Source organism: Eptesicus fuscus, chromosome 3 (assembly GCF_027574615.1).
Source record: "Eptesicus fuscus isolate TK198812 chromosome 3, DD_ASM_mEF_20220401, whole genome shotgun sequence".
Taxonomy (NCBI): Eukaryota; Metazoa; Chordata; class Mammalia; order Chiroptera; family Vespertilionidae; genus Eptesicus; species Eptesicus fuscus.
In genome coordinates, this window is record NC_072475.1 from 70,894,721 (window position 1) to 70,920,689 (window position 25,969).

Here is a 25,969-nt window from a genome sequence, read left to right on the forward strand (position 1 = left end):
TGCCTTGGGATCCCCTCGCCTGCTGGCGGGGCCCTGGCATTGATCACATATCTTGGGGAACCCAGGTTTCTTCTCCAGGGAGGGCCCAGCTCATGCCATTGTGCGAGAGACAGATCCGTGGTACCAGCCATCACGAGGCTTCAACCTCAGCATGAACTGAAAACTCAGGCAACAGCTGTGGGAGGGTCCCTCTTGGCAAAAAGGACCAATATAGAATGCTCAATTGCCTTCCCAAGGGGGCCTTCCACACAGTGGAAGGGATTAAATCTTTTCATGTCCTTTTTTAAATTGCTGCCAATCATTCAAAGAATTAGATGGTAAGTTTGTTTGGTATATGCTGTTGTAAAAAATTATAATGACATTGTAGAATAATATCATGTAAGGATATCTTTTGCTCTAGGCCATGGCAATCCAATTTCAAACTGGCTGTCAATTATTTAGTTACTCTGTTTTGCCATTTTTGGGGCCAAAACCTTCATAACATTTAAAGTATATTTATTAATTTTTATTTGATAAGGCTTTCCATGCAATTTCAAGTATATTAGATCTCTTTTTAAAAGATTTCCTTTAAGAAGAGAGGATAAATTTCTTGTATTACTCCGGGCCCTTGGAGCTTTCCAAGAATCATCTCTGTTAAGACCTTGAAATTTTAACATGGTAAAAAAACCCATCAAATATATATATATATATATCCGTATATGATTTAAAGATTATAATACTTTTTTTATAATTATCTTAATATATCAAATTTAAACTTTTAGAGCTGGCCAGTCAAATATTTTTAGCATGTCTTAGATTAATAACACAATAACACTTTATATTTCTAAGGATAAATACAAGACATAATCAATTAAGAGCTTCAATTCTGACCTCTAGGTTTCATGCAATGCATACTCAGATCAACATTTCAGTATTATAACAATTCAATACATTTAGATCATTTAAATTTATCATTTGATTTAGTAAACTTCCAAGTTCTTTTTAAATTTCCAGCCGATAGGCCTGGACCAGCCTCTAAATTTCAAAATGGTCACAATTTTCCTGCTGGGGAAGTCAAGAAGCAAACTCTCAGCCATTCATATGTAAACTTGACTATTTTCTTCTTGCTATTTACTTGCCTCTGGCGGGAAATTTCAAGAGTTACTTTAGATGTCTTGGAAAACTGGCCTGTATTTCTTTCTCTGGTTCATCTTTACCATTTTTAAGGCCAAAACAGTCTCGGGTTTTTATTCTGTACACAGCAAAAAGTTAAGTTCAGCTCAAAACTATGCACACTCGTTTCTAAACTGGCCTTTTCCCTTTACATGTGCACAGAAACCCCAGATGCATTTATGAATTTGTAAAAGCTTTAAGTCATTAGCTGGAAAATAAATAAAGATGGCGAAGATGAGGCCTCTCAAAGTGGCCTTTCCCCCACCTCCTTGTTTCTTCGGGGGAAGTTTCAGTAATGGTCTGGCATCTACTGTTTTTATCTTATTTATTTTTTCAATTTTTATTGTTATTTTTATTTTTTTATTTTTTAAGGAAAGAAAAAGATTTTTTAAGATAAAGAATTATTGGCAGTTGCTGAGAAGTTCCTTTTAGACTTTTTCTACCTGGTTACAAGTAGTTTACACGTGGAGGCAGAGGAGGTGCAGATGGTATTCTTTGAGACTTGCACCCTTCCAGTGCACCACACATAGACATTCTTAAGCTCTCCTGTGCTGAATCAAGGCCATCACCATTTAAAATAGAATTTTTTTTTTCTGGACTTTTGCTGAGTATTGGTCACACAACTGCTTTCTAACCTTTTCCCAGGTTTCATTAACAAAACTTAAGAAAGAAATCAAGAATCTGACTACGCTTAACAGAGCATAGTTTAAAGCATTTTTGAGGATTACCCACGTTTTACACCCGGTTGATTTAATTTTTACAACAATCCACTCCTTCTTACCTTAAGTCTGTGGTGCGCGCACACTTCTAGGAGCGATCCCTTGCCTCTTGCCTCTCGTTGGGCGTCAATATGCGGGGGCCTGATGCGGCGGGGATCTCCCTTTTCCGTGGCCAGCACGGAGAGAGATGAAACTGGTTCTTGATAGAGGCGTCCAGGGATTGAGAAATAAAGAAATAAAGAGAGACAGAAGTAGATGCAAGCTGGGTGCCAGGTGGGTCACTGACCTCCTCTGCTGGAGAGACAGACAGACTCCTGAGCCACGCAGCACATTTATTTATACTCCCATATACAAGGCGGGTTCACTGAAAAACTTAAGATTAAAGGAGCTTGGGAGGGCCCAGGTCTATTTCATTTCCTCTTTTCCTGTGCTAGACTGGTTCCACATCTCAAAGCCCTCTTCTGGAACCTAGACAAAGGTAAGCCAGGAAATAACAACACCTGCGCACTCCTGGGGCGAGGTGCAACTGGCATGACTGTCAAATATCTTGGGCTTAATCAACAGTAAGCTAAGGAATGTCCATGTGTCTTCCCAGGGGGCCCTCTACATTCATCTATGTTGAATGTGTCAGAATTTCATCCCTTTTTAAGTATGAATAATATTCTATTATATATATGTACCCCTTTTGTTTATCTGTTCATTCACTGACGGACACTTGAGTTACTTCCACTTTTTACTACTGTGAAGTGATTTATTCCCATTTCAAATTTTCATCATACTTGATTTCTTTATCTCTTCTGCAGTTGTTTTAATGACTTGCTTGACATTTTTGCTCATGGATTTAAAGTCATTGACGCTGAGGATTTTTGTCTTGCTTAGCTTTCTTCTCAGGCCTTGCACATAGCAAGTGCTCAGTAAACTTAATGAAATGTGAATAGCTCAGAAACGATATGCTAACCCTTCAAAAAGACCACTGAATGTCATTATCATAACCCCTCTTTCAGATTTGCCTGGTTGTGGACTGACAAAACTGGATTTTGTTTTGCTTTTTTATATCAGGCTATTTACACATGAGACTGAACTGGGATAAAAATTTTACAGTTGGAAAGCATTGCCTTTTGTTCTTCTCGACATTTTTACCTGTTTTTAGGTGAAGCCAGACTTTGTTCTCTCCATCTTCTTGACTTCCAAATGTACTTACCACACCCACCTACCGTTCTCTAGAGAGTACTCATCAAAGTTGGCTTTATATCTGAATTACCTGGGGAGTTTTTAAAATTCTGAAGCTCAGGCCTCACCCAGACCAAAGAAAACCAATCTCCAGGGTGGGTGCAGGCATCACTGCTTGCTTTTGAAATTTGCCAGGTGAAGGTTGAGGTTCAGTGGAGGTTGAGGACCAATGTAGTAAGGATTCTGATCTCCAGTATTTATGTGTATCACTTGGAGAATGTGATAAAAATAAGCCCAGACCCCAACCTCCTCAGTGAGCTAGTTTTTTGTTTCTGCATTAGTTCTCCATGCTATTCCGATCCACACCAATGTTTGAAAAGGCCTGCTCTACTTACTTGTTATCCCTCTCAGCTAGTCTCAGGCAGCCTAATTAAAGCCCTGGGATTATTCATAAGGTGCTGAAGGAATGGTGTTTATTGATGGAGATTTCAGAAAGCCTCTTTCAGGGCCACATCAGGTCACATGATGAAAATGTGTTTACAGACATTGATGGCTATGTTTGCAATATTTCTGAATGTCAGATGGACATTTATTCACAGATTTCAACTATTTTCATCTTGCTTGAAAACTAAATTTTTAGTGAAAATGAAGTAATTTATTTTTTGGAACATGGTGACCACTGTTATTTTCTGTCAAAAAAAAAAAAAAAAAAAAAGATAGAGAACATATGGGATGCGTATGGTACAGCTATGGGGAAGACCCAAAGCCTGCCAATGCTGTTTGATGATACCTGACTTCTCTGAAGTGGGTGAGAAGTAATTCTGTAATGTTGGCTGCTATTTCTTTTAGGTGGGATACTGTACAAAAAAATTGTGTGTTTTTTTGTTAGTGGATAAAAATAGACTCTAAGGACTGTTCTTAGCACTATAAAGAGGATGTATAAATTTGAGACTATTATCCTAATATATAAAAACCCTGGGTCATAATGTCCAGTAAGATGGAGGCTTGATCAACCAGAAGTCGTGGTGCCCCAGCACTGACTGCTGAGGGGGCTGCAAATCAAGGCCAGAGAGAGGCCTGAAGAGAGAAGCAGGGACTGATCCTTTGCCTCTGTGGCAGCTTTTGATCAGCACTTGCCTCTCTCTTTCTCTCCCAGTCTGGCCAGCAGCTGAGCCTCCATTTCTCTCCAAGCCTCCACCTGGGCTGCTGATTAGCTCCGCCTTTCTGATCAGGCCCCATTGATAGGCCCAGAGATCCTGACCGACCAATCAGAACCAAATCTGTGTGTAGTGTGAGGAGCCAATGGCTGCCTAGGAGGCGGAGATTTTGACGCTGACTGGCATAGAAACCAACCAATCAGAACCAATCTTGGTGAATTACGAAGGCAGAACCAAAGGTGGGGGATGAGGAGGGGTTTTAAGGGCAACAGCTGTTTAGTGTAAGGTGTAAGAAAGCGGTTCAATTTTTTAATGACCGCTTTGGCAGTATAGTGCATATGTCTGGCTATTAGTCCAGATATAGGGATTATGTGTTTTTCTCTCCCAACAGCATCTCCTCCTGCTGAAAAAGCTCCTCCCCCAAATTTAAGCAATCCAATCCTATATAATCTATCTATACTAATAAAAGAGTAATATGCTAATTAGACTGGGAGATCTTTGGACATCCTTTTGGACAAAGCCATGGTGGTGAGGCCGAGGCAGAGGTGGTTAGGGGTGATCAGGCTGGCAGGGGATTTCAGTTGGGGACAACCATGCTGGCAGGGGGGCAGTTGGGGGTGAGAAGGCCAGCAAGGGGGGGCAGTTGGGGGCAATCAGCTTGGCGGGGGGGGGGCAGTTGGGGGCCATGAGGCCAGCAGGGGAGGGCAGTTGGGGACAATCAGGCTGGCCAGGCAGGGGGGGCGAAGCAGTTGGGGGCGAGAAGGCTGATGGGGGTGCAGTTGGGGGCAAGCCGGCTGGAAGGCAGAGTGGTTAGGGGCGATCAGACAGGCAGGCATGTGAACGGTTAGGAGCCAGTGGTCCTGGATTGCGAGAGGGATGTCTGACTGCCGGTTTAGGCCAAATCTGACAGGGATCGGGCCTAAACTGGCAGTCAAGGGGTCCCAGATTAGAGAGGGTGCAGGCTGGGCATGAATTTCGTGCACTGGGCCACTAATTACTTATATTATCAATCTGAATGCTTCCAAAGCTTAGAAAACCAGACTCCTGGCTTTTTTCACCCCTGGACAGAATAACTTGTTTTTCACATAGTCGGTTACTATTCATCTCCACTTAGATTCACCAGGCATGATGAATTTCTCCCTTTCTTTTAATTATTTTCATGTTGGATTAGATCGTCTCTTGAATTTAAACAGTCTATGACTCTGACCCACTAGATTCCCAACTTGAAATAATCAGGCTATTGTCTCCCAATGTGGCACACTTAGCTGGACCATCTCAGCATAGGTGGGCATGTCTGCTCTAGTTTTGATTTTTCCGTTTATTTTCCCTAACTGTCTTTGCATTTGGAAAGCTTTCATAGCAACTGAGTACTTCGGCCATTATCACTGACATAGAGTGGGTGTGTAGCTTGCAGAAATGTATTAGAATATGTATTGATTTTAGTTAACAAGCAAAGCAAACATATCAAGCCTTATAAGCCTTTGTGAACATTTAAAAGGCGCATAAAAAGGAAATGGATGTTGTTAGTCATGGCACACACCTCTCTAATTGTGTGTGTGTGTGTGTGTGTGTGTGTGTGTGTGTATGTTTTACTTCCCCTTGTTTGTGGTTATTGCTCAGGAAACTTTGTACTTTTTAGTGAAGCAAGGAAAGACTGTATATCCTTTGATAAGACATTAGTTTACACAGTGGCTACATCAAATATACTAGTGTATTTCATGATTCATTTAAAATGGAAGATGTAGCAGAGATATTTCAGATGAGTGAAATATTCCTTTTGCTTGGGGATAAAAAAAATAAGAATAATGGTATGGCCACACAAGATATGTTTGGTGCTTGGAGACAAACTTAACACATCTCTTGATACTTTAAAATTACAACAGCATAATATACAATTATCCCAAGCAAACTTACAAACTAATTCTTTGAATGTCTGGCAGCAATTTAAAAAGGACATGTAAGGATTTAATCCTTTTCATTGTGTAGAGGGCCTCCTGGGAAGGCACCTGAGCATTCTATATTGGTCCCTCTCACCCTTTAGGCCAAGAGAGACCCTCTTCTCACAACTCAATTGCTCACAGCTGTTGCATGAGCTCTCTGTTCATGTTGAGGTTGAAGTCTCATGATGACTAGTGCCATGGATCTGTCTCTCACCCAGTGGGGCGAACTGAGCCCTCCCTAGAGAAGAAACCCGGGTTCCACAAGATATGTGATCAGTGCTGGGGCCCCACCAGCAGGCAAGGGGATCCCAAGGCAAGTGCTGGGCATGGAGGCCATGGGGGCATAGGCTACCAAGGAGACAAAATTGAACCTCACGTCACCTTGCTTGGCCCCGGAGGATGGCTGGTTAGCCAGAGACGGGTAAGATTCCTCAAGAAGGAACAACCTAAGACAGGCACAGTCGCAGAGGGGCCATCAGGAGAGAATTTGGGGATCAACAGAGGTGGGGCACAGACCCTCACCTCCCCAACATTGCAGGGGCCTGAACCCTAGCCCCTTCTGAGGGAGGTCTCCTGCCCCCGTGGCTGCTTCGTGCTTCCCATGCCCAGCTCAGATCAGGACCCAGGTGACCGACAGAGACTTGGCCGACAGCAGATGCCCTCTCACTCCAACAAGAATTGTTTGAGTTATCTTGTACCCATGGTGTGGGGAAGTGGGTTTATGATATCTAAATCCAGCCTACCACCAGGAATGCTCAGGACCTACTCAAGAAGGCAAATAATCCTTTCCACTAATATTTACAGGGTAAAATAAGATTGTTGTTAGAGTAATAAATTTGACAGTAAAATAGTAGTCAAGTTTTCAGGCAAATTTAAATTGGCTAGTTGAAACAAGCGAATATTCTAGAAAAAGTAATTGTACTGGACAAAAAGGTGTTCCTAAAGTGTTAACTAAAATTTTTATTGGTACTTCATCTCATGATAAAATTGTGCACCATGTAATGAACCTAAAACAGTAATATTATAGTGCAAAAAATTAAAATTTAAAAGCCATCAAGACTACATTATAAAATTTTCAAAAGCCTCCTAACATTTAAATCAAAAAAGGAGGGGATAGTAGAAGAATATCATGTAAGAAAAAATATCCTGTAAGTAAATTACATCTAGAAAATTAATACTTTAGAAAATTAATTGTAAGGCTAAAAGCAAGACACCCATGAAAAACACACAAGGTGACAAAACAAGCCAGAGGAAAATCATTTGGGCAAAAAATGAAATAGGATCCCAAGTCAAATTTATAGAAAATATTCCTTTATTAACTTTTGGTCGAGAATATGTTTGTATATTTTCAGAAAACAAGTCTGAGATCATGTGGATTCCAACAACAGAGAGGAATCAACAGGACTACTCCAGCCATCAAGACAGAAGAGAAGCAGTCCAGAGATGGAAGACGCTGATGTGGCCTTCCCATACTAGCAGTTAGCAGCTTTGCATCACTGCAGGTTGCCCAGGACCAAACCAGAGAGAGTCGGACCTGCATTACCACCATTTGTCCACAATACAGAACTGTAATGTCAGTGTGACATGTACACATAAGGAACTGTGTGACATTGAAATTGGGTCTCAAAAGAACTGTTGGCCCAGAAAGAAACTCACTACAGACTGATTCATTTGCCTGTCACCATAACCATTATTGCTTGTCTCACAGTTCTTATAAGTGTATTTCTAATAGCACATGATCTCACTCATCTAGGGGAAATAATGAACAATATAGACGGATGAACAAGAACAGGCCCAGAAACAAGGAGGCATGGATCAGACTGTCAGGCCTCAGAGGGAGGGTAGGGAAGGGTAGGGATAAAGGGGAGAGATCAACCAAAGGACTTGTGTGCAAGCATATGAGCCTAACCAGCGGTTAAGGACAACAGGGGGGTGGGAGAATGTGTGGGAAGGGGTGTGGGATGGGAATGGGGGGATGAGGACAAACATGTGATTCCTTAATCAATAAAGAAATTTTTAAAAAAGAAATATTACCATGTTCATGGATTGGTAGAATCAACATCATTAAAATGTCCATACTACCCAAAGCAATCTATAGATTCAATGCACTCCCCATTAAAATACCAATGGCATATTTCACAGACCTTGAAAGAACTCTCCAAAAATTCATCTGGAATAAAAAAAGACCCCGAATAGCCACAGCAATCCTGAGCAAGAAGAATAAAGTAGGAGGGATCTCAATACCATATTTCAAGCTGTATTACAAAGCCACTGTTCTCAAAACAGCCTGGTACTGGCACAAGAACAGACATATAGATCAGTGGAACAGAATAGAGAATCCAGATATTGACCCAAACCACTATACTCAATTAATATTTGACAAAGGAGGCATGAACATACAATGGAGTCAAGACAGTCTCTTCAATAAATGGTGTTGGGAAAATTGGACAGATACATGCAAAAAAAATGAAGCTTGATCACCAACTTACGCCATACACAAAAATAAACTCAAAATGGATACAGGACTTAAACATAAGACGGGAAACCATAAAAATACTAGAGCAATCCACAGGCAGCAAAATCTCAGACATATGCCAAAAGAAATTCTTCACTGACACTGCCCCTAGGGCAATGGAAGCTAAAGAGAAAATTAACAAATGGGACTACATCAAAATAAAAAGCTTTTTTACAGCAAAAGAAACCATCAACAAAACAACAAGAAGGCCTACTGCATGGGAGAACATATTTGCAAATGGCATCACTGATAAAGGTTTGATCTCCAACATCTACAGGCAGCTTATACAACTTAATAAAAGGAAGATAAATGATCCAATAAAAAAATGGGCAACAGACCTAAATAGAATCTTTTCAAAAGAAGACAGAAGGAAGGCCAAGAGACACATGAAAACATGCTCAACGTCACTAATTATCCAAGAGATGCAAATCAAAACAACAATGTGGTACCATTTCACACCTGTCAGAATGGCTATCATCAACAAATCAACAAACGACAAGTGTTGGCGAGGATGCGGAGAAAAAGGAACCCTCGTGCACTGCTGGTGGGAATGCAGACTGGTGCAGCCACTGTGGAGAACAGTATGGAGTTTCCTCAAAAAACTGAAAATGGAACTCCCATTTGACCCAGTAATCCCACTCCTGGGAATATATCCGAAGAAACTAGAAACACCAATCAGAAAGGATATATGCACCCCTATGTTCATAGCAGCACAATTCACCATAGCTAAGATCTGGAAACAGCCTAGGTGCCCGTCAGCAGATGACTGGATCAGAAAACTGTGGTACATCTACACAATGGAATACTATGCTGCATAAAAAAGAAGGAATTCTCATCATTTGCAGCAACCTGGATGGAATTGGAGAACATTATGTTAAGTGAAATAAGCCAGTCAATAAAAGAAAAATACCACATGATCTCACTCATTTATGGGTAATAAAGAACATTATAAACTTGAACAAAAAGATAGATACAGAGACAGTAAAGCATCAAACAGACTGTCAAATTACAGGGGGAAAGTTAGGGAGAAGTGGGGGAGATAAGAGATCAATCAAAGGACTTGTATGCATGCATATAAGCATAACCAACGGATGCAAAACTCTGGGGGGTGAGGGCATATATGGGAGTGGGGTGGGGGGTGGCAATGGTAAGATATGTACACATATAATACCTTAATAAAAAAAATAGGAAAAAAAATATTCCTTTTGTTTGATAACTGAAGAAATCTACAATTTGAAACATGCTTAAAATGTTTTGCCTGTGGCATTATTTTGTGTTAAGCTTATTTTTTTTTAACACCTGACATGATGTGTGCCTATTTACTTTTCCTTCTGATAACACTCTTCTCTACTTCTTTCCTTAGAAAATGGAAACTTTTATTATAAAAGTGCGATTGCATGGGTTGCAATTATTCTTGTTGGGCAGCAGAGGGCACTATGGTACAGAGACTTCACAAGAAAGGAAAGGTGTTTGAGATACAGGGCAAGTGTCCTGGCTTCTGTTGATTGGTGGTTGTCTTGAATTATCAAGTTACAAGTGCCTGTTTCATTGAAAGAATGTATAAATATATACGTATAAGGGGAAAATAGGCAAATAATAAAGATGGAATATTCCATGTCCTTCAGAAAAATACCTCTTTTTAGAAACAGCCAAGATCAAGAAATATATTCTTTTAAAAATTAAACTATAATTCACAGACACCAAAATTCACAGTTTAGTGAGATTTAGTGTACTCATAGGTTGTATAACCATCACCAAAAAGGAGCCCTGTACCCTTGACTAGTTATCCCCGATTCCCTTCTCTCCCTAGCCTCTGACAACCACAAATCTACTTTTTGTCTCCATGGATTTGCCTATTCTGGACACATCATATGAATGGAATCACATAATATGTGGCCTCTTGCGTCTAGCTGTTTCCATATAGCATGATGCTTTCAAGTTTCATTCATGTCATAGCATGCAGCGATACTTCAATTTTTTTTCATGCCTGAAAAATATTTCATTGTACTTATATACAGCATTATGTTTATCCATTCATCTGTTGATGAACATTTGTCCCCCCCCCCCCCCCCCCCCCGCCACACACACACATTTTGACTATTATGAATAATGCTGCCAGGAACATTTGTGTACAATTTTTTGGTGTGAACATATGTGGCTATATAACCTATAAGTAGAATTTCTGGGTCTAGAGAACTCTGTTTGACTTTTGAGTAGCTGCCAAATTGTTTCCACAGCAGCTATGCTATATTACATTCTAACCAGCAATGTATGAGGATTCCAATTTCTCTACATCTTCACCAATACTTACTATTCTATCTTTTTTATTATAGCCATTCTAGTGGGTATGAAGTAGTATTTTATGTGGCTTTGATTTTCACTCCCAAGAAATAAAGTCCTTTAAATATTTAGAATTTAGGTAATAATTTTAAAACTTTATCAACCTTGCTACACCAGTTTAAACATATCATCCTTCCATCCTTTGGGTAGTCTATTTGGCTATAACAGAATAAAGTTTAATGGTATTTTTTTCTTGTCCTTTTTCTCTCTCCCTTCCTCCTTCTTTTCCTTCAGTTTTTCTGACCAGGTGCTGAGAAAGCTGCTTTCCTCATGGGCATTAACTCCTCTGAGTTGGTGAAGGGCTTGATTCATCCTAGTATCAAAGTTGGTTACTAGAGGTCAAAATATAGAACAGGTAAGGTGGTGTTTTAAGAGAATTATGATTCTATGATCTTGTAATAATTATATACATATTGTACTTGTATATTTTTCAATTTCTTTGATGTCTGCAACAAGAGCATCCATGAAAAAGCAACAAAGGGCTACCGTGATGAATATTCCAAATGTTTCCACTTGTGATGTTCACCAGAGTGAATGCACTTATGTTTAAGAGTTTTTGTTGCCTGAAATTTTGACAGTTTTCCCTTGAGCAACAAATCTCTTTGCAGAGGCAGGCAAGCCCTTTACATATTGTGATCACATCTTTGTTGCCCAGCTAAGAAGCTTTCAAAGCTATTGGTTTCTGACATAAATAAAATTCGCAAATTGGCATCCCTTGTCTACTTGGATTATTGACTTTTGAGAGTAACAGACACATGGTGACATAGTTGAGGAAGGATTTCAGGACACATGCTGAAGTTAGTATTTGAAGGGAGGGGATTAAGAACAGACATGAATGATGAAAGGTCATGTAGGTTTTGTTCAGCATCCAGGAGAATGTTTTAATGATGGAATAACAAGTGCTCTGAGGCTTTGCTGGGATACAGTAGATACCCCCTGAGTCGCTGGGTAATGAGACCATCTGAGTATGCTAGTGCATTTCAAAATAACTTATATCTGTAATATAGATTAGTCAGTATAAATTGCGCATGCTGCAATAACACACGTGCTAAAATCTCAGTGAGAATAAAATAAGCATTTATTTTTTTCCACTGACACCAGTACAGATGGTACAGCCTTCTTTCACTTTGTAGGTAGGACATCTGAAACACATGGACTCCATGGATGCTGTATAAGGGGGAAGATAATTCATGGAGGAAGTACACATCCCTAAACTGCTTGGGGCTGGAAGTGATACTACTTTCACTAATATTTTATTGGTAAGAAGTAGTCAAATTATCCCCTTAGCTACAGGGGGTCTGAGAAATGTAGTCTTTCCTGGATAGAAGAAATGGTATGATTATCTATATGTATTAAGCATTCAGAGGTATTATCTCCTTCCATATTTACAATACTCAGAAATAAGTAGGAAGGGTAGGAATACTTATGTTTTTCCAGTTGAGGAAAACTAAGGATTAGGGAATATAAGTAACATTCCAAAGGACACACAGCTAGTACTCAGGTGACACTTAGATTGTTTTTATACATGTGAAATCGGAAAACGAGAGATAAATGTATACATTTGTGATAGAAGATAGTTATTTTGACTGCAGCAAACTATTTATTTTGGTATATTAAGGCAGCTGGTGTGACTGTGTTACTTAAAACATTTCAACAACTAATCAAAATCAATTTCCTAGTTTAGCTTACTCTATAAATCAACAATTTTATCTCTACCACAATACTGACTATACTGAAACAATTTGCTTACAGTTTTGTCCTCCTGGGTAACTTGGCTCCTTGGGGCCATTGAGTGGGTGTAATTCATCTTCATGCCCTCGGCAGTTAGCACAGTGCCCTGCAAGCAGTAGGTGCTCCATAAATGTTAAAATAAATTAAATACTGAGCTGAACATGAACTGGGATCAGCAGGACAAGTAGTTGAATTATTTCTTGGTAGTGAGGTGAGAGGTATGTGGCAGTTTCTTGCTTTTGTAAGACATTCACCACAACATGCCCACATGACATGCTATGATTACAGAACAAGGATTTTCTCTGTAGAAAACTAATGAGGCCATAGAAGGACTGAAATCAAACCTTTGCCTCTTTAACAGGGTGTTCTCAGGGACTGAGTTACCACTCCAGCCTTTACTATAATAGAACCAGTGAAACAAGCTTATATATTATTATTCAACATTGAAAGAAAATACAAAAAATCCCTCCCTCTCCCTCCCTCCCTTCCTTTCTTCCCTTTCCTCTCCCTCTCCCCCTCACTTCTTCCTCTTCCTAGAGACAGTAAGACTGCACACTGTAAGGATTTTCTTTTCTTATGAATTTTACTGACTTTATAGAGACAATTGCCACTGCTAAGAATAGCAATGTATGTATGTATTCTTTTGATGACAATTGCAAAAGATGGCAAAAAATTCTTGCAGTGTTAACACTCTAAAATTTTTAGTTCTAGCTCTAATGCTAACTAGCTTTGGAGCCTTAGTTAAATGTCTTCATCTCTCTCAGTACCCCAATGAAGAGACTGAGTTCCTCTGTGTCTCAATGGAGGGGTGATTGGCATCTGATTGGGACAGTTCTTCATATATCAGTGTGTCCTGCACATTCTAGGAGGTTTTCCATTCCTGCTTCCAGGTGTTGAATGTCAGTGGCACACTCAGTCATTATGACATTCAGCAAGTGCCCTCCCTGTTTCCAAAGGCATTCTTCCTTTAGGGGGAGGTACCTTCCTGAGTTGAGAGCCATAATACATGATTATTATACATACAAAAGGCCTGGTGCACGAAATTCGTGCACGGGGCAGGGGTGTGTCCTTCAGCCCAGCCTGCACCCTCTCCAATCTGGGATTCCTCTCACAATCCAGGACTGCTGGCTCCCAACTGCTCGCCTGCCTGCCTTCCTGATTGCCCCTAACCGCTTCTGTCTGCCAGCCTGATCACCCCCTAACCACTCCCCTGCCAGCCTGATTGATGCCTAACTGCTCCCTTGCCAGCCTGTTTGTCCCTAACTTCCCTCCCCTGCAGGCCTGGGTCCCCGCCAACTGCCCTTCCCTGCAGGCCTGGTAGCCCCTAACTTCCCTCCTCTGCCAGCCTGGTCACCCTTAACTGCCCTTCCTTGCAGGCCTGGTCCCTCCAAACTGCCCTCCCCTACTGGCCTGATTGCCTACAACCTAGTCCCTCCCAACTGCCCTCACCTGCTGGCCATCTTGTGTCCACATGGGGGCAGTCATCTTTGACCACATGGGGGCAGCCATCTTGTGTATTGGAGTGATGGTCAATTTGCATATTATTCTTTTATTCGATAGGAGGATTAGATAGGATAGAGGCCTGGTGCATGGGTGGGGGCCGGCTGATTTGCCCTGAAGGGTGTCCCGGATCAGGGTGGAAGTTCCCTTGGGGTGTGGGGCAGCCTGGGTGAGGGACCTGTGGTGGTTTGCAGGCTGGCCACGCACCCCCGTGACCCAAGCAGAGGCCCTGGTATCTGGGATTTATTTATCTTCTATAATTGAAACTTTGTAGCCTTAAGGCAGGCCAGGGCTGCAGAAACTTGGCTTCCTCCATCACCAGGGGCAACTCAAGCCTCCTGCTCTCTCCAGCTCTGTGGCTGCTGCCATTTTTGTTGGGATTTATTTATCTTCTATAATTGAAACTTTGTAGCCTTAAATGGAGGCTAAGGCAGGCCAGGGCAGGTGGAAAGCTTGGCTTCCTCCATTGCCAGGGAAACCCAAGCCTCCTGCTCTGTCTGTGGCCACAGCCATCTTGGTTGGGTTAATTTGCATACTCACTCTTGATTGGCTGGTTGGCGTGGCTTGTGGGCATAGCAGAGGTACAGTCAATTTGCATATTACTCTTTTATTAGATAGGATATGCAATGGAATACTACTCAGCCATAAGAAAAGAGCAAATACTGCCATTTGTGACAACATGGATGGACCTTGAGAATATCATGCTAAATGAAATAAGTCAGTTGGAAAAAGCTAAGAACCATATGATTTTATTCACTGGTGGGATATAAAACTGAAAGCAACAAATGAACAAACAAGGAAAACAAACAAGCTAAAATTCATAGACACAGAAAACAGTATGGTGGTTACCAGAGGGAAAGGGGGTGGGAGGGTAGTAAAGAGTAAAGGGGGTCACATATATGGTGACAAGATGATTTGACTTCAGGTGTGGGCACATAATGCAATATCCAGATCATGTATCATGGATTTGTACACCTGAAAACCATACGGTCTTATTAATTAATGTCACCCCAGTCAATTTAATTAAAAAAAGAACTAGGGTTCTTCAGGTCTAATGTTTTATGATTCAATGAGAGTTCCAACTATTCTTATTAGGAATAAGTTATTTTAATTAAAAAATAAAAATAAGTAGCCATTGAGTACTTACTTACTGTGGGTGCTGTGCTTAAGTATGGCAACCTGCAAGTTGATATTACTTATATCTCCATTTTATAGTGAAAGACAGTGAGCCTTAGAAAGATTAGCTCCTCAAGGTAACACAGCTAGTGAACACTGGAGTGTGGAAGAGGAAGTGATAACAGTGGAAAGGGGAAACTAACAGTATCCAGTAAGTGCCACATGTCATGCTTACATACTTACATCATCTATCACATTGAATCTCTCCCAACAGTTCTGTGAGACGCATATTTTAATATTGTTATCTTACAGATGAGAAAGGTCAGGAACAAAGTGGTTAAAAATATGGCTGACTCCATTATTTTTGTTGTTGTTTTTGTTCTTGCTATCATGCATGATTGCCTCCCAGTAATCAAAGTCTTCTGTGAGATTATTCTAAAAAAGAGCTAAGAAATGAGTCCATTTAGTCCCTGAAAAGTAGAACTGTAGGTTTAGCTGCCTAATTCCTGTTAGTGCATAGAAATGATGAAAATGATTAGTTAGTGTGCCATATATTGGCTTACTGATTTCATTAATTCATTCAACAGATATCATACTTTCTATTTCTTCCTCTGCTGACATCATCAGGCTTTCTTCCAGTATTCACTACTCCTCCGGCCAGTTTTCCTCCCACCCCCACTTCTCGAGTATTTAGGGAATTAAAAGGAAGGGTAGAGCCCTGGCTGGTTTGGCTTAGTATATAGAGTGTCAGCCCACGGACTGAAGGGTCCTGGGCTCAATTCTGGTCAAGGGCACGTACCTCATACCTTGGTTGCAGGCTGGATCCTGGCCCTGGTCAGGGCTTGTGCAGGAACCAATGAATCGATGTGTCTCTCTCACATCAATGTTTTCCCCTCCCTTCCACTCCCTCTAAAAATAAATGGAAAAATATCCTTGGTGAGGATTAACAAAACACACACAAAAAAGAGGAGAACAAGTTAGTCATGTTCTTTTTAAAGTTTCAAAGTGACTGGTGTAGACAGAGAGTGATTTCCTCGGTGCACCAGAGAATAAAAATCATTCTTGTTGCTTTGTTTGTGTGGCGTGCTCTTGACGCCGATAATAAAAAACCGTGATGCCATCCGGCGTATGGATTACTGTGGGAATGACTCAAGATAACTGATCAGAGAGTGGACGACTCAGAACTAAATCACCACCAGACACCAACTGGCTCCTGCTGCGCTCTCTCCTGGGCAGCTGAAGGATGGATGCTATGGGCCTGTTTTAAATGTTAAGTGGTTGGAGCCCATTCTGTCTCCAGGCTTGGAGCGTGTCCAGCTGAAATGCACTCCTACTTGGAGTCTGTCAGAAATCTGCTACTATATCAGCACCTTTGCATCCTGGAAGTAGGCTCTGCCTTTGCACAGCATCTTCCAGAGTTTGGAGCTCTCCCTAGTAGGTTATGTGAGATCCTTGGCCACATACCTCCAGGGAAGGGAATGCAGGCCGAGTTTTCAGTAAGAGAATCTGAGTCAGAAGGAGGCACTACATTGCCATTCTCCCTACAGGGAGTTGAGAGCAGCCTTGAGAACTAATCTAAAGAAGTGGAAGCTGAGGCTAGAAAGAACCTTCAAGAGCATCAGATGAGGATACTGCATGCAGCTCCTTGAGGTTAGGTCACTTGCCAAAGGTGACACTTCACTAGGAGCTGCAACAGCAGCAGTAGGACAGGGCTAGGGATTCCAGAGTCCTCACCTACTCTACCAGGACTTCATGCTTGATGGTACATAGGAATCAGCGGGGATTGTGTTAAGAGTGCAAATTCTGATTCTTAGGTCTGGAACAGGAGTTGGCATCTTCAACCAGCTTTCAGGTAGTGCTGGTGCTGCAGGTCTTAGGGCCACACTTTGAATAGCAAGGCTTTAGAATACACTGCCACCTCCCCCCAGGATATTTGGTCCTTTGGTGATAGGAGCTGGATTTCTTTCACAGAAGTATTGGGTAAAGAGGCACCAGGGTAACTCACCTGCCTCTCCCTCTCCCTCTCCCTCTCCCTCTCCCTCTCCCTCTCCCGCTCTCCCGCTCCCTCTCCCTCTCCCTCTCCCTCACCCTCTCTGCCTTTCCTTGCTTCGTTCTTCCTTCTCTCATTTTATTGTATTTCCTCTCATGTATCATCTCAGCAGCATGCTGGAGCCACAGAAAGTCAATAAATATATCAGATTTCACTAGAAGGCAGTCACTGATAGAGGATGCCCGGGATTAAAATGAACCCTGCTGTCAGATGAAGGAGTGCTTTCAATGTGATTCCTAGGTGACCTCTGCTGTTGGTGCCTTGTGCAAGTCAATATATGAAAGGCTGTTTAAGTGGCTGGTGACACGTATCAACAAGGCCCTGGATTCCAAGCTATCAGGGCAGTTCTTCATTGGCATTCTGGACATCACTGGTTTTGAAATCCTTGATGTAATATCATTGATAAGATGAAGTCAATGCATATTTACAAGGAGATTAGAAAATGTGAATTGAATGTCAGAAAATGTCATCAAAGTATGATGCAATTTATTCTTTGCAAATCTTAAGAGTGAGCTACTTTGGTTAAAAAGAACAATTATTAATATTAGTAAGTAACAATAGTTATCATAATGAATAGTATTAAGAAATTAAGCTTTAAATAAAGGTAAATAGAGACAAAGGAATATTTTAAGATTTTGGATTGGTTGCACTCATATATCCCTCAACCTGGAATCAAACCCACAACCTATGTATATGCCTTGACTGGGACTTGAACCCACAACCTTTCAGTGTACAGGATGAATCTCCAGTCCACTGAGCCACAATGACCAGGGAGGAAGAAGGTAAACATTTAACTGAACATTTGTTACTTACTGGGTTTATTTGCCATGATGTGTCCACATTTTTCCAAATGGACCTCAATTTTATTTTATTTTTTTGAGGTACATTTGACCAAAAAATGTATATATTTTAGGGGGACAATTTGATGATTTGGTACACATATATATTGTGAAATAATCACCACACTTAAGTTAATTAACATATCCATCACCTCAAGTTGTTGCCATTTTCTCAATTTTATTTTTATCTCTTCTTCATACCTAATTACATCTTTGAAGTATAACAGCCTTGAGCAACTTTGCATTAATTTAACCAATGAAAAATCACAACAGTTCTTCAATCAGCACATGTTAGTTCTGGAGCAAGAGGAATATATAAAAGAAGGCATTGACTGGATGTCCATGGACTTTGGTCTGGATTTACAACCCTGCACAGATCTTGTTGAGAAAGTAATGCATGTTTCTCTCCTCATTCGTTTTCGTTTAGGGATTGTCCCTGCTTGCCATGTTGATGCCAGGACTCATGCTCTGTCAGAGGGCGGGAACTGGGGCAGGACAGCTCTGCACATTTTCTCTTAATGGTCTTTGTGTGCAGTACCCGTGACATCCTAACTAAATTTCCATAGCAGTTACCCCACTCCATCATCTCTAACGCAGGCTGTCGCTATGGATTTGCTGTTTACTCGTGGCCTCCACTGTTAATGTGTGAGGAGACTTGTTGAGATTAAAAATGGTCATGCTCTTGACTGGAAAAACAGAGCTGAAAGTATGGGCACCGTTGGGCCTGGCTGATTAACATAAGGTGAAGGAGTAGACCCAGAGCAGCTTAACAAAATTTGGCAATTGAGTACGCAAACAAACAACTGCCATACATCCTCCAGGCCACTAACCTGCAGGATGCAGTTTGTTCATTTAATTGGACAAGTACCAGTTAGTTTAAGTAATTTATGACAATACTTCATGGCTTATTATTAAATTAGCTGCAGTGGATGGTTTCTGAATTCAGTGGTGTTTCCGGACTCTGAAATATTTCCACGTGCTCTGGGATAGATTAAGCGATAGATTAAGTGGGTTTGCTGGAGGAACTCACAATGGCCCTTTGCTGTAGCTTTGTCCACAGGAGCAAGTGTGGTGGCGTGTTAGTGCCCCTTGTGTCTCTCTGTAACTGTGGATTGCTGTGAAGTCTGAAGACAGGGATGGGCAGGTCAAGGCCTTGGGCTTTTAACTTTCTGAAGGTTTCTTTAGCTATGCTGTCACATTGGATTCTCAACAACTCTGCCAGGACAGCGCTAAGGTGACGACATTTTGTGGGCCTCAGATTTTATCAATCAGTGTTCCATCAATTTTATTTATTAGGTTTCAGCTGAAACAAAATCTTCCTTGAAAATAGCCATTATTTCCAACAGGAGTGGACATCACATTGATTTAATTTCCTTTATAACCAGTGTACTTCCCCGGGGGAAAGAACAGGCTGATTAAAAAAATAACGACCAACCTGTGAGTTGATTAAAAATAATAATAATAACCTAACCATGAGCTGACCAATGTTTGCTAGCATCATTCAAGTTTCCTAGCATCATTGTAGTTTTCTGATTAGAAATGAAAGAGGAGAACTGGAGCTTCTCAGAGGGGCAGATGTAGCTCCTGGCGATTGTTACCTATAATATTAACTTACTCTGATTATGGCAGTATACCGTTTTCAGGAGGAAGGTGGGACATAGGCGTGATTCAGATCCTGATAGGTCTGGGAATGTTACTGATTTTTAGTTATCTGAAGCCTATTGTCTCACGTCTGCCAGTATCAGTTATTTCAAGTAATACACTAGCAGCATGGATGCAATTTCCTGTTGTATTTTCTACTGATATGATAAAATGAGAAAACAAAAAATGACCACATGATAGAAGGAGAAGATATGTCTTCAGCTTCCTGTGAGTGATTTCAAAGGTATTCAGGTCAGGCAAATGAGGAATACCAAAACCTTTCTTAAAGTGATTTCATGTTTTGAAAAGATGCATTGTGCTGGCCCAAGCTATGTGAAGAAAATTTATAGTAAATTTAATGATTAAACTTACTCCTTGAAATAGTATAAATCATGGAACATTTTCAAAATTCAAAGGAACTAAAATGCATCATTTTGTATAAAATGTCTTAGAGCATACATCTGTGTGTATTTATAAAGAAAAGGGATTTCCATATATAAAAGTTTTAAATTTTTATGTTCATTAAGAAAATTTATGTCAAACTAAAACAAATTTATTTTTTAAATTAAGCTTTTATTTTTAAAGCAGTTTTATGTTCAGAGAGAAATTGAGGACAAAGTACAGAGATATACCTTCTCCCCCATACATGCATAGCCTCCCTGGTTGTCAACATCCCCACCAGAGTGGTACATTCGATACAGCTGAGCAACCTACATTGGCACATCATTACCACTCAAAGTCCATGATTTACCTTAGGGTTCACTCTTGGCGTTATACATTCTATGGGTTTGGACACATGTATGATGACATGTATCCATCATTATAGTATCATACAGAGTATTTTCACTGCCCCTGGAAATCACTGATCTTTTTACTATCTCCATAGTTTTGCCTTCCCCAGAATGTTATATAGTTGGAATTCATACATTATGTAACCTTTTTATATTGGCTTCTTTCACTTAGTGATATGTATTTAAGGTTTCTCCACACCTTTTCATGGTTTCGAGGATCACTTATTTTTAGCCCTGAATAATATTCAATTGTCTGGATGCACCACAGTTTATTTATCCATTCACCATCTGAAGGAAATCTTGATCACTTCCAAGTTTTGGCAAGAAAAACTGCTATAAATAGCCAAACTTCTATAAATATCCATGTGCAGGTTCTTCAGGTGGACATAAGTTTTCAACTCCTTTGGGTAATTACCAAAGAGCATAACACAAATGGATTTTAACATCAGCTTTAATTGTTAATTTGGTCTTCAAGCATACAGTGACTTCCTTCAATATTGTATATGTAGTAAACAAATCTATTATATGGTTAGCTCACACTTATTTCATTACTTTGAAATATTCTAGTTTGTTAGAACTTGAGCATCAATCATTTGTATATTAAAGTATTAACATATAATTACATATTTATGGTTTTATATAGGAATTGGTAAAGAGATTAATTCTAATATTTTTAAGCAAATAAATCCAACATTATACATTTAAAAATTTGTTGCCCCTTCATTGTAGTCACCTTGAGAGGCTACATCCATCTTCCAATAATTCAGCCTTTTGGAAAATGTCTCTCACGGGATGGCAATTGGGATAATGTTTTTGAAATATTACCAGCTTTACTACTGATCATCCTACCTATCTTGAGTCCAAACTGTGTTACTTAACTTGAGCACATTGTTCACCTTATTTGCCTGAATAATTTTTAGTTGTTTCTATAAAATGATACACCATTGAACAATAAGAAGTTCCCATGTACCAGTAGTCCATCGTGTCCAGATATCCTAAGGAAGTTTCTAAAATATTTTAAATCCTGGTAGCAGCTTGGTAGTAAGCATGGTTGCCTCCCAAGTGGGGTTCTTCGGATGTGTAAATTCTGATGTTTTTATTATACAATGAATCACATTAATGTCTAGTTATCTTTTGCATGCACTTAAATATCTTCTTTAAACATGTAATTCAGTGCTTTCTTGTTTGCAACTCTTTTTGTGTGTGCCTATTGCCCACTGCAAAGCAGCCCAGGACCCAAAACTCAAACCTGTATGTCTGAGTGTTCACCTGTCAATTAATTACTTAAAAATTTTCTAGCAACTTACATTTTACTTACCTTGGAACTTACTAGGCTAAGGGTTGTGAGAAATGTAAACCAGAGGCCTCATCCTAGCCCTGAAGGAACTTAGAATGTAAATAGGAGGATATCTTAAGACCAAAACTATTACTGTTTTTTTTTTCTTTTTATTAGAGAAGTAAGTAAATTTATTCAATAACTAACCTGTTTTTGATCAGTTCCTTATTACCAAACTGGTGGGGATATTCCTCTCCTAGCGTTATGGCTATAGCTAAACATAGCACACCCATCATTGGACAGATGAGATTGACAACAGCTTATTAGTCACAGATACTCACAGCCTGGGGGTGGAGAACACTGCATGCCATGCAGAGCCACATGGCATTTGCACTTGGGAAGAGAGTGAGTGAGCAGGGACTTTAGGAGGCAGGCTTTGTAGTAATAATAGGGTGAGGTAACCCTTGGTTGCCGCTGGAGGATGTGATTGACTTGGAGTAATTCCGTGGGTTGGCAGGGAACTGAAACCCATTACTCAAGGCTAAGAGCAGACACTGTGACAGGTTCCATGATAAGGAGGGTGGTTGGATAGGAGACCTCACCCATGGAAGCACAACGGGAAGAGGAACTTGTGATTGGTTTTCCCTGATATCAAGGAACACATAATGTTGGACCTTAGTTTTAGGCCCAATACCACACTGTTGTGTAGGAGACTTTGAATCAAATGCTATAGAAAACTTAAGCATTTGTTATAAATAGCACTTGCCCTTAGGAAGTATGCAGTCAAGTAGATTTATAAGTCTAATAAATGTAAAAATATATATCAGCATAAATGTAGTAAAGGCATTGTCAGAGACCCAGAGTTCAGAAGAGCAGGAATCTAGAAAGGCCTGGTGGGAAAGAGTGTAAAATTTTAGCTAGATCTTAAGGAATGGACATGACTTCAGCAGATGAAGAGAGGAAGCCAGCAGGTGAGGGGACTGGCAAGAGCAAAGACATAGAGACAGGAAAGCAAAGAACACATTCCAAAATGTTAGGTAGTCTAGTTAGAACTGAGAACACACAGGTGGAAGTAGCTAGAAGTAAACAAAAATAGAGGGTCATGTTGTGAAGGGCTTTTAATGAATTGATACCTTATTTGGAGGTAACAGGGAGCCAAAAAGGGTTTTATGCTGGACATAGAATAGTCAGAGCTGCTTGTGTTTAATCTGGTAGATTCGTGTATGGTGGTTGCACTGGAAGGAAAATCTAATATTAAGGCATTTTGGAAGATGTTACAGTAGTCCAGGTGAGTAACAGACAGGTCCTGAATCAGGATAGCAAAAATGGAAATAGTAAGAAGGAGACAGATAAAAACAAGAGGAAGGCAGAATTGATCATATTTGAAGAGGGAGGGCCCTAATGTTCTGAATCAGGGCAATTGGCTCAAACCATTTACTGTGCAATAGAGAGCACTTGATGCTGTGGGTCAGCATTTGGAAATTAGTTTGCTGGAGGGCCTCATATTTATTAGAAGCTTTACACCTCCCAAGCATTGGAGAAATGGAGAATACTCTGAAGAATGTTTTCCCCTCCTTAATGATTTAGTTGTTACATTATGAGCCATACCACTCACTTATTTTATATAAAACTTTCATTCACCCCCAAATTGGCATAATTGAAGTCCCAAGGAAATGGCAGTCCTCATGGTCCTCTACCTGAAAGGGCGCTACCGCTCCTGGTGAGTTTGCCAAAACCCCCTTGTTAATGGACACCATCCCAGGAGATGCTTAAACTTTTGAACTATTAATTCCAGTTTTTATTGAGGATTGACTATAGGCATGATGAGAAAATACGTGGTCCAAGATGGAGTCCATGCTGCCAAGAACCTGTGCCAGGAAACTCACTGTGTAATTTATCAGAATCTCTCTTGTCCTCCTCATCCTCTTTCTCATTTATCACTCTCCCAGGAACCCAAAAGGTCAGTGCTGCCAGGAGCAAGGTGTCAGTTTCACTTAGACTATTTTGTCCTCACTTAGAACAGTTCACATATTCACTCATTGCATCATTTCCCACCTAGATGCTTAAGATAAAGGAAGATCTCCCAGAACTATTCAGTAGAAGAGTTATTGGTAGAATGTTGTTCAATACATTACCTATTAAATGCAAGTTCTAAGTCTGAGAATAAACAAGAGGTAGAAAATCACAGTCCATATATTAGAATAATAGACTCAGATGAATCAGAAACACAATCTTCAAATATCTTGTGATCCACCATTTAGAAGAATTAGACTGACTTGTATTGGCTCTAGTAGAATGATTTAAAACAAAGTATTCTGAACTTCAGACAAATTTTCTTTTAATATATCACCCATCCAGAGCATTGACTCAACTTGGTTTATTCTCACTCTATGAAAATATTCGTGCATAAGCTAATCTGCTTTTTAGAAGGAAATGGTGAAGGGAATTGAAGGAGCTTTTAGGGAGTTGGACTAGATCTTTAATGTCTTTCTCAAACCTAAGAGTTTATGGTTCTTAGGTATAAAAAATTGATAGAGAATTATGAAATTTATATTGTTAGGTCAAGAGGTCATGTTATAATTTAAAATTCTCATGACAGTTTACCTGTATCTCTGTTTGCTCTACTTTGTGATCTACATATCATGTATATGTCTTGTTTTCTTGGCTAAATGCTCTGGGGCCAAAACCCATGTCTGATTATTTATTTTTTTTAAAAATTGATTTCAGAAAGAGGAAGGGAGAAGGGGAGAGAGATAGAAACATCAATGATGAGAGAGAATCATTAATTGGATGCCTCCTGCACACCTCCACTGGGGATTGAGCCTGAAACCCAGGCATGTATTCTGACCGGGAATCAAACCGTGACCTCCTAATTCATGGGTTGACACTCAACCACTAGACAACACCATCTGGGCTGATTATTCTTTTTAAACCCAAACCATCAATACAATAATTGGTTCATGAAGACCCTTTCAAAAATATTCATGAAGTAGGTAAATGAATATACAAATATACAAAATAATATGCAAAAACATGATGAGAGACCCTTGAGTCCACAGGCCAACACTTTAGCCACTGAGCCAAGCTGGCTAGGGCAATCCTCCTTTCTATTACATCCCATATTCTACCCACTGGCAAGTTGTAACCCAGGTCTAATTTCAAATTCTATCACATTTCAATGACTTTTCACAGCCTCTAATACTATTACTAGTCTAGACCAGAGGTCAGTAAACTGTAGCCCTGTGGGCCAATTCTGGTCTGTATCCTGTTTTTGTAAATAGTTTTAGTGGAACATTGTCACACTCATTTTATTTACATATTGTTAATTGCTCTTTCAGGGATGAAAGGGTTGAGTTGATGGCAGAAGTGTAATAGAGACTAGATGGCCCTGGTCTAGTGAAATATATATACTACTAGAGGCTCAATGCATGAATTCCTGTACGGGTGGGGTCCCAAGGGCGTGGGGGTGGGCAGGATGTGATGGGGATCCACTGGGTGGGCGGTGGTATGCCCTTGCTGGCCCGGATCCAGATTCATCCCATAGACATTTGCGCCAGTTGTCAGGAGAGACCTGGCAGTTGCTTTTATATTGTTTCTTCCTTGGGGAGCATATAGGGAAGGGAAGCAGCCGCGGTGCCTGAGGCTGACTTCCAGGAGGCCGGCAGCGCTGTCAGAATCATGCTGGCAGTGCTGGTCCGTTGGTGCCTGGCCCATTCTCTGGAGATTGGACCTGCAGGACTATTGAGGGAGTGAGTGGCTGCCGCCTGGCTGGTGGGCCACTGGGATGGGTTGGTCAGTTGAGCCTCGCTCCCGCTGTGGGAGCACACTGACCACCAGGGGGCAGCTCCTGCATTGAGCATCTGCCCCATGGTGGTCATAGCGACCAGTTGTTCTGGTCATTCAGGTTGTTCAGTCACTTAGGCTTTTATATAGATAGATAGATAGATAGATAGATAGATAGATAGATAGATATGGGCCTTTAGAGAGAAATTCTACCAACTGGGGTCATCAGGTTTTCTATCACTAATCCTG

General features: G+C 40.5%; 1 protein-coding gene across 1 annotated transcript in view; it reads left to right on the forward strand.

Annotated features, from left to right (window-relative positions):
- The window catches only part of MYH15 (myosin heavy chain 15), a 165,839-nt gene that overhangs the window by 35,521 nt on the left and 104,349 nt on the right, over positions 1-25,969 (forward strand). Inside the window, 4 exon segments of the mRNA XM_054709813.1 lie at positions 11,241-11,322; positions 11,324-11,348; positions 17,631-17,780; positions 18,449-18,619. Coding sequence (XP_054565788.1) covers positions 11,241-11,322; positions 11,324-11,348; positions 17,631-17,780; positions 18,449-18,619 — 428 coding nt within the window.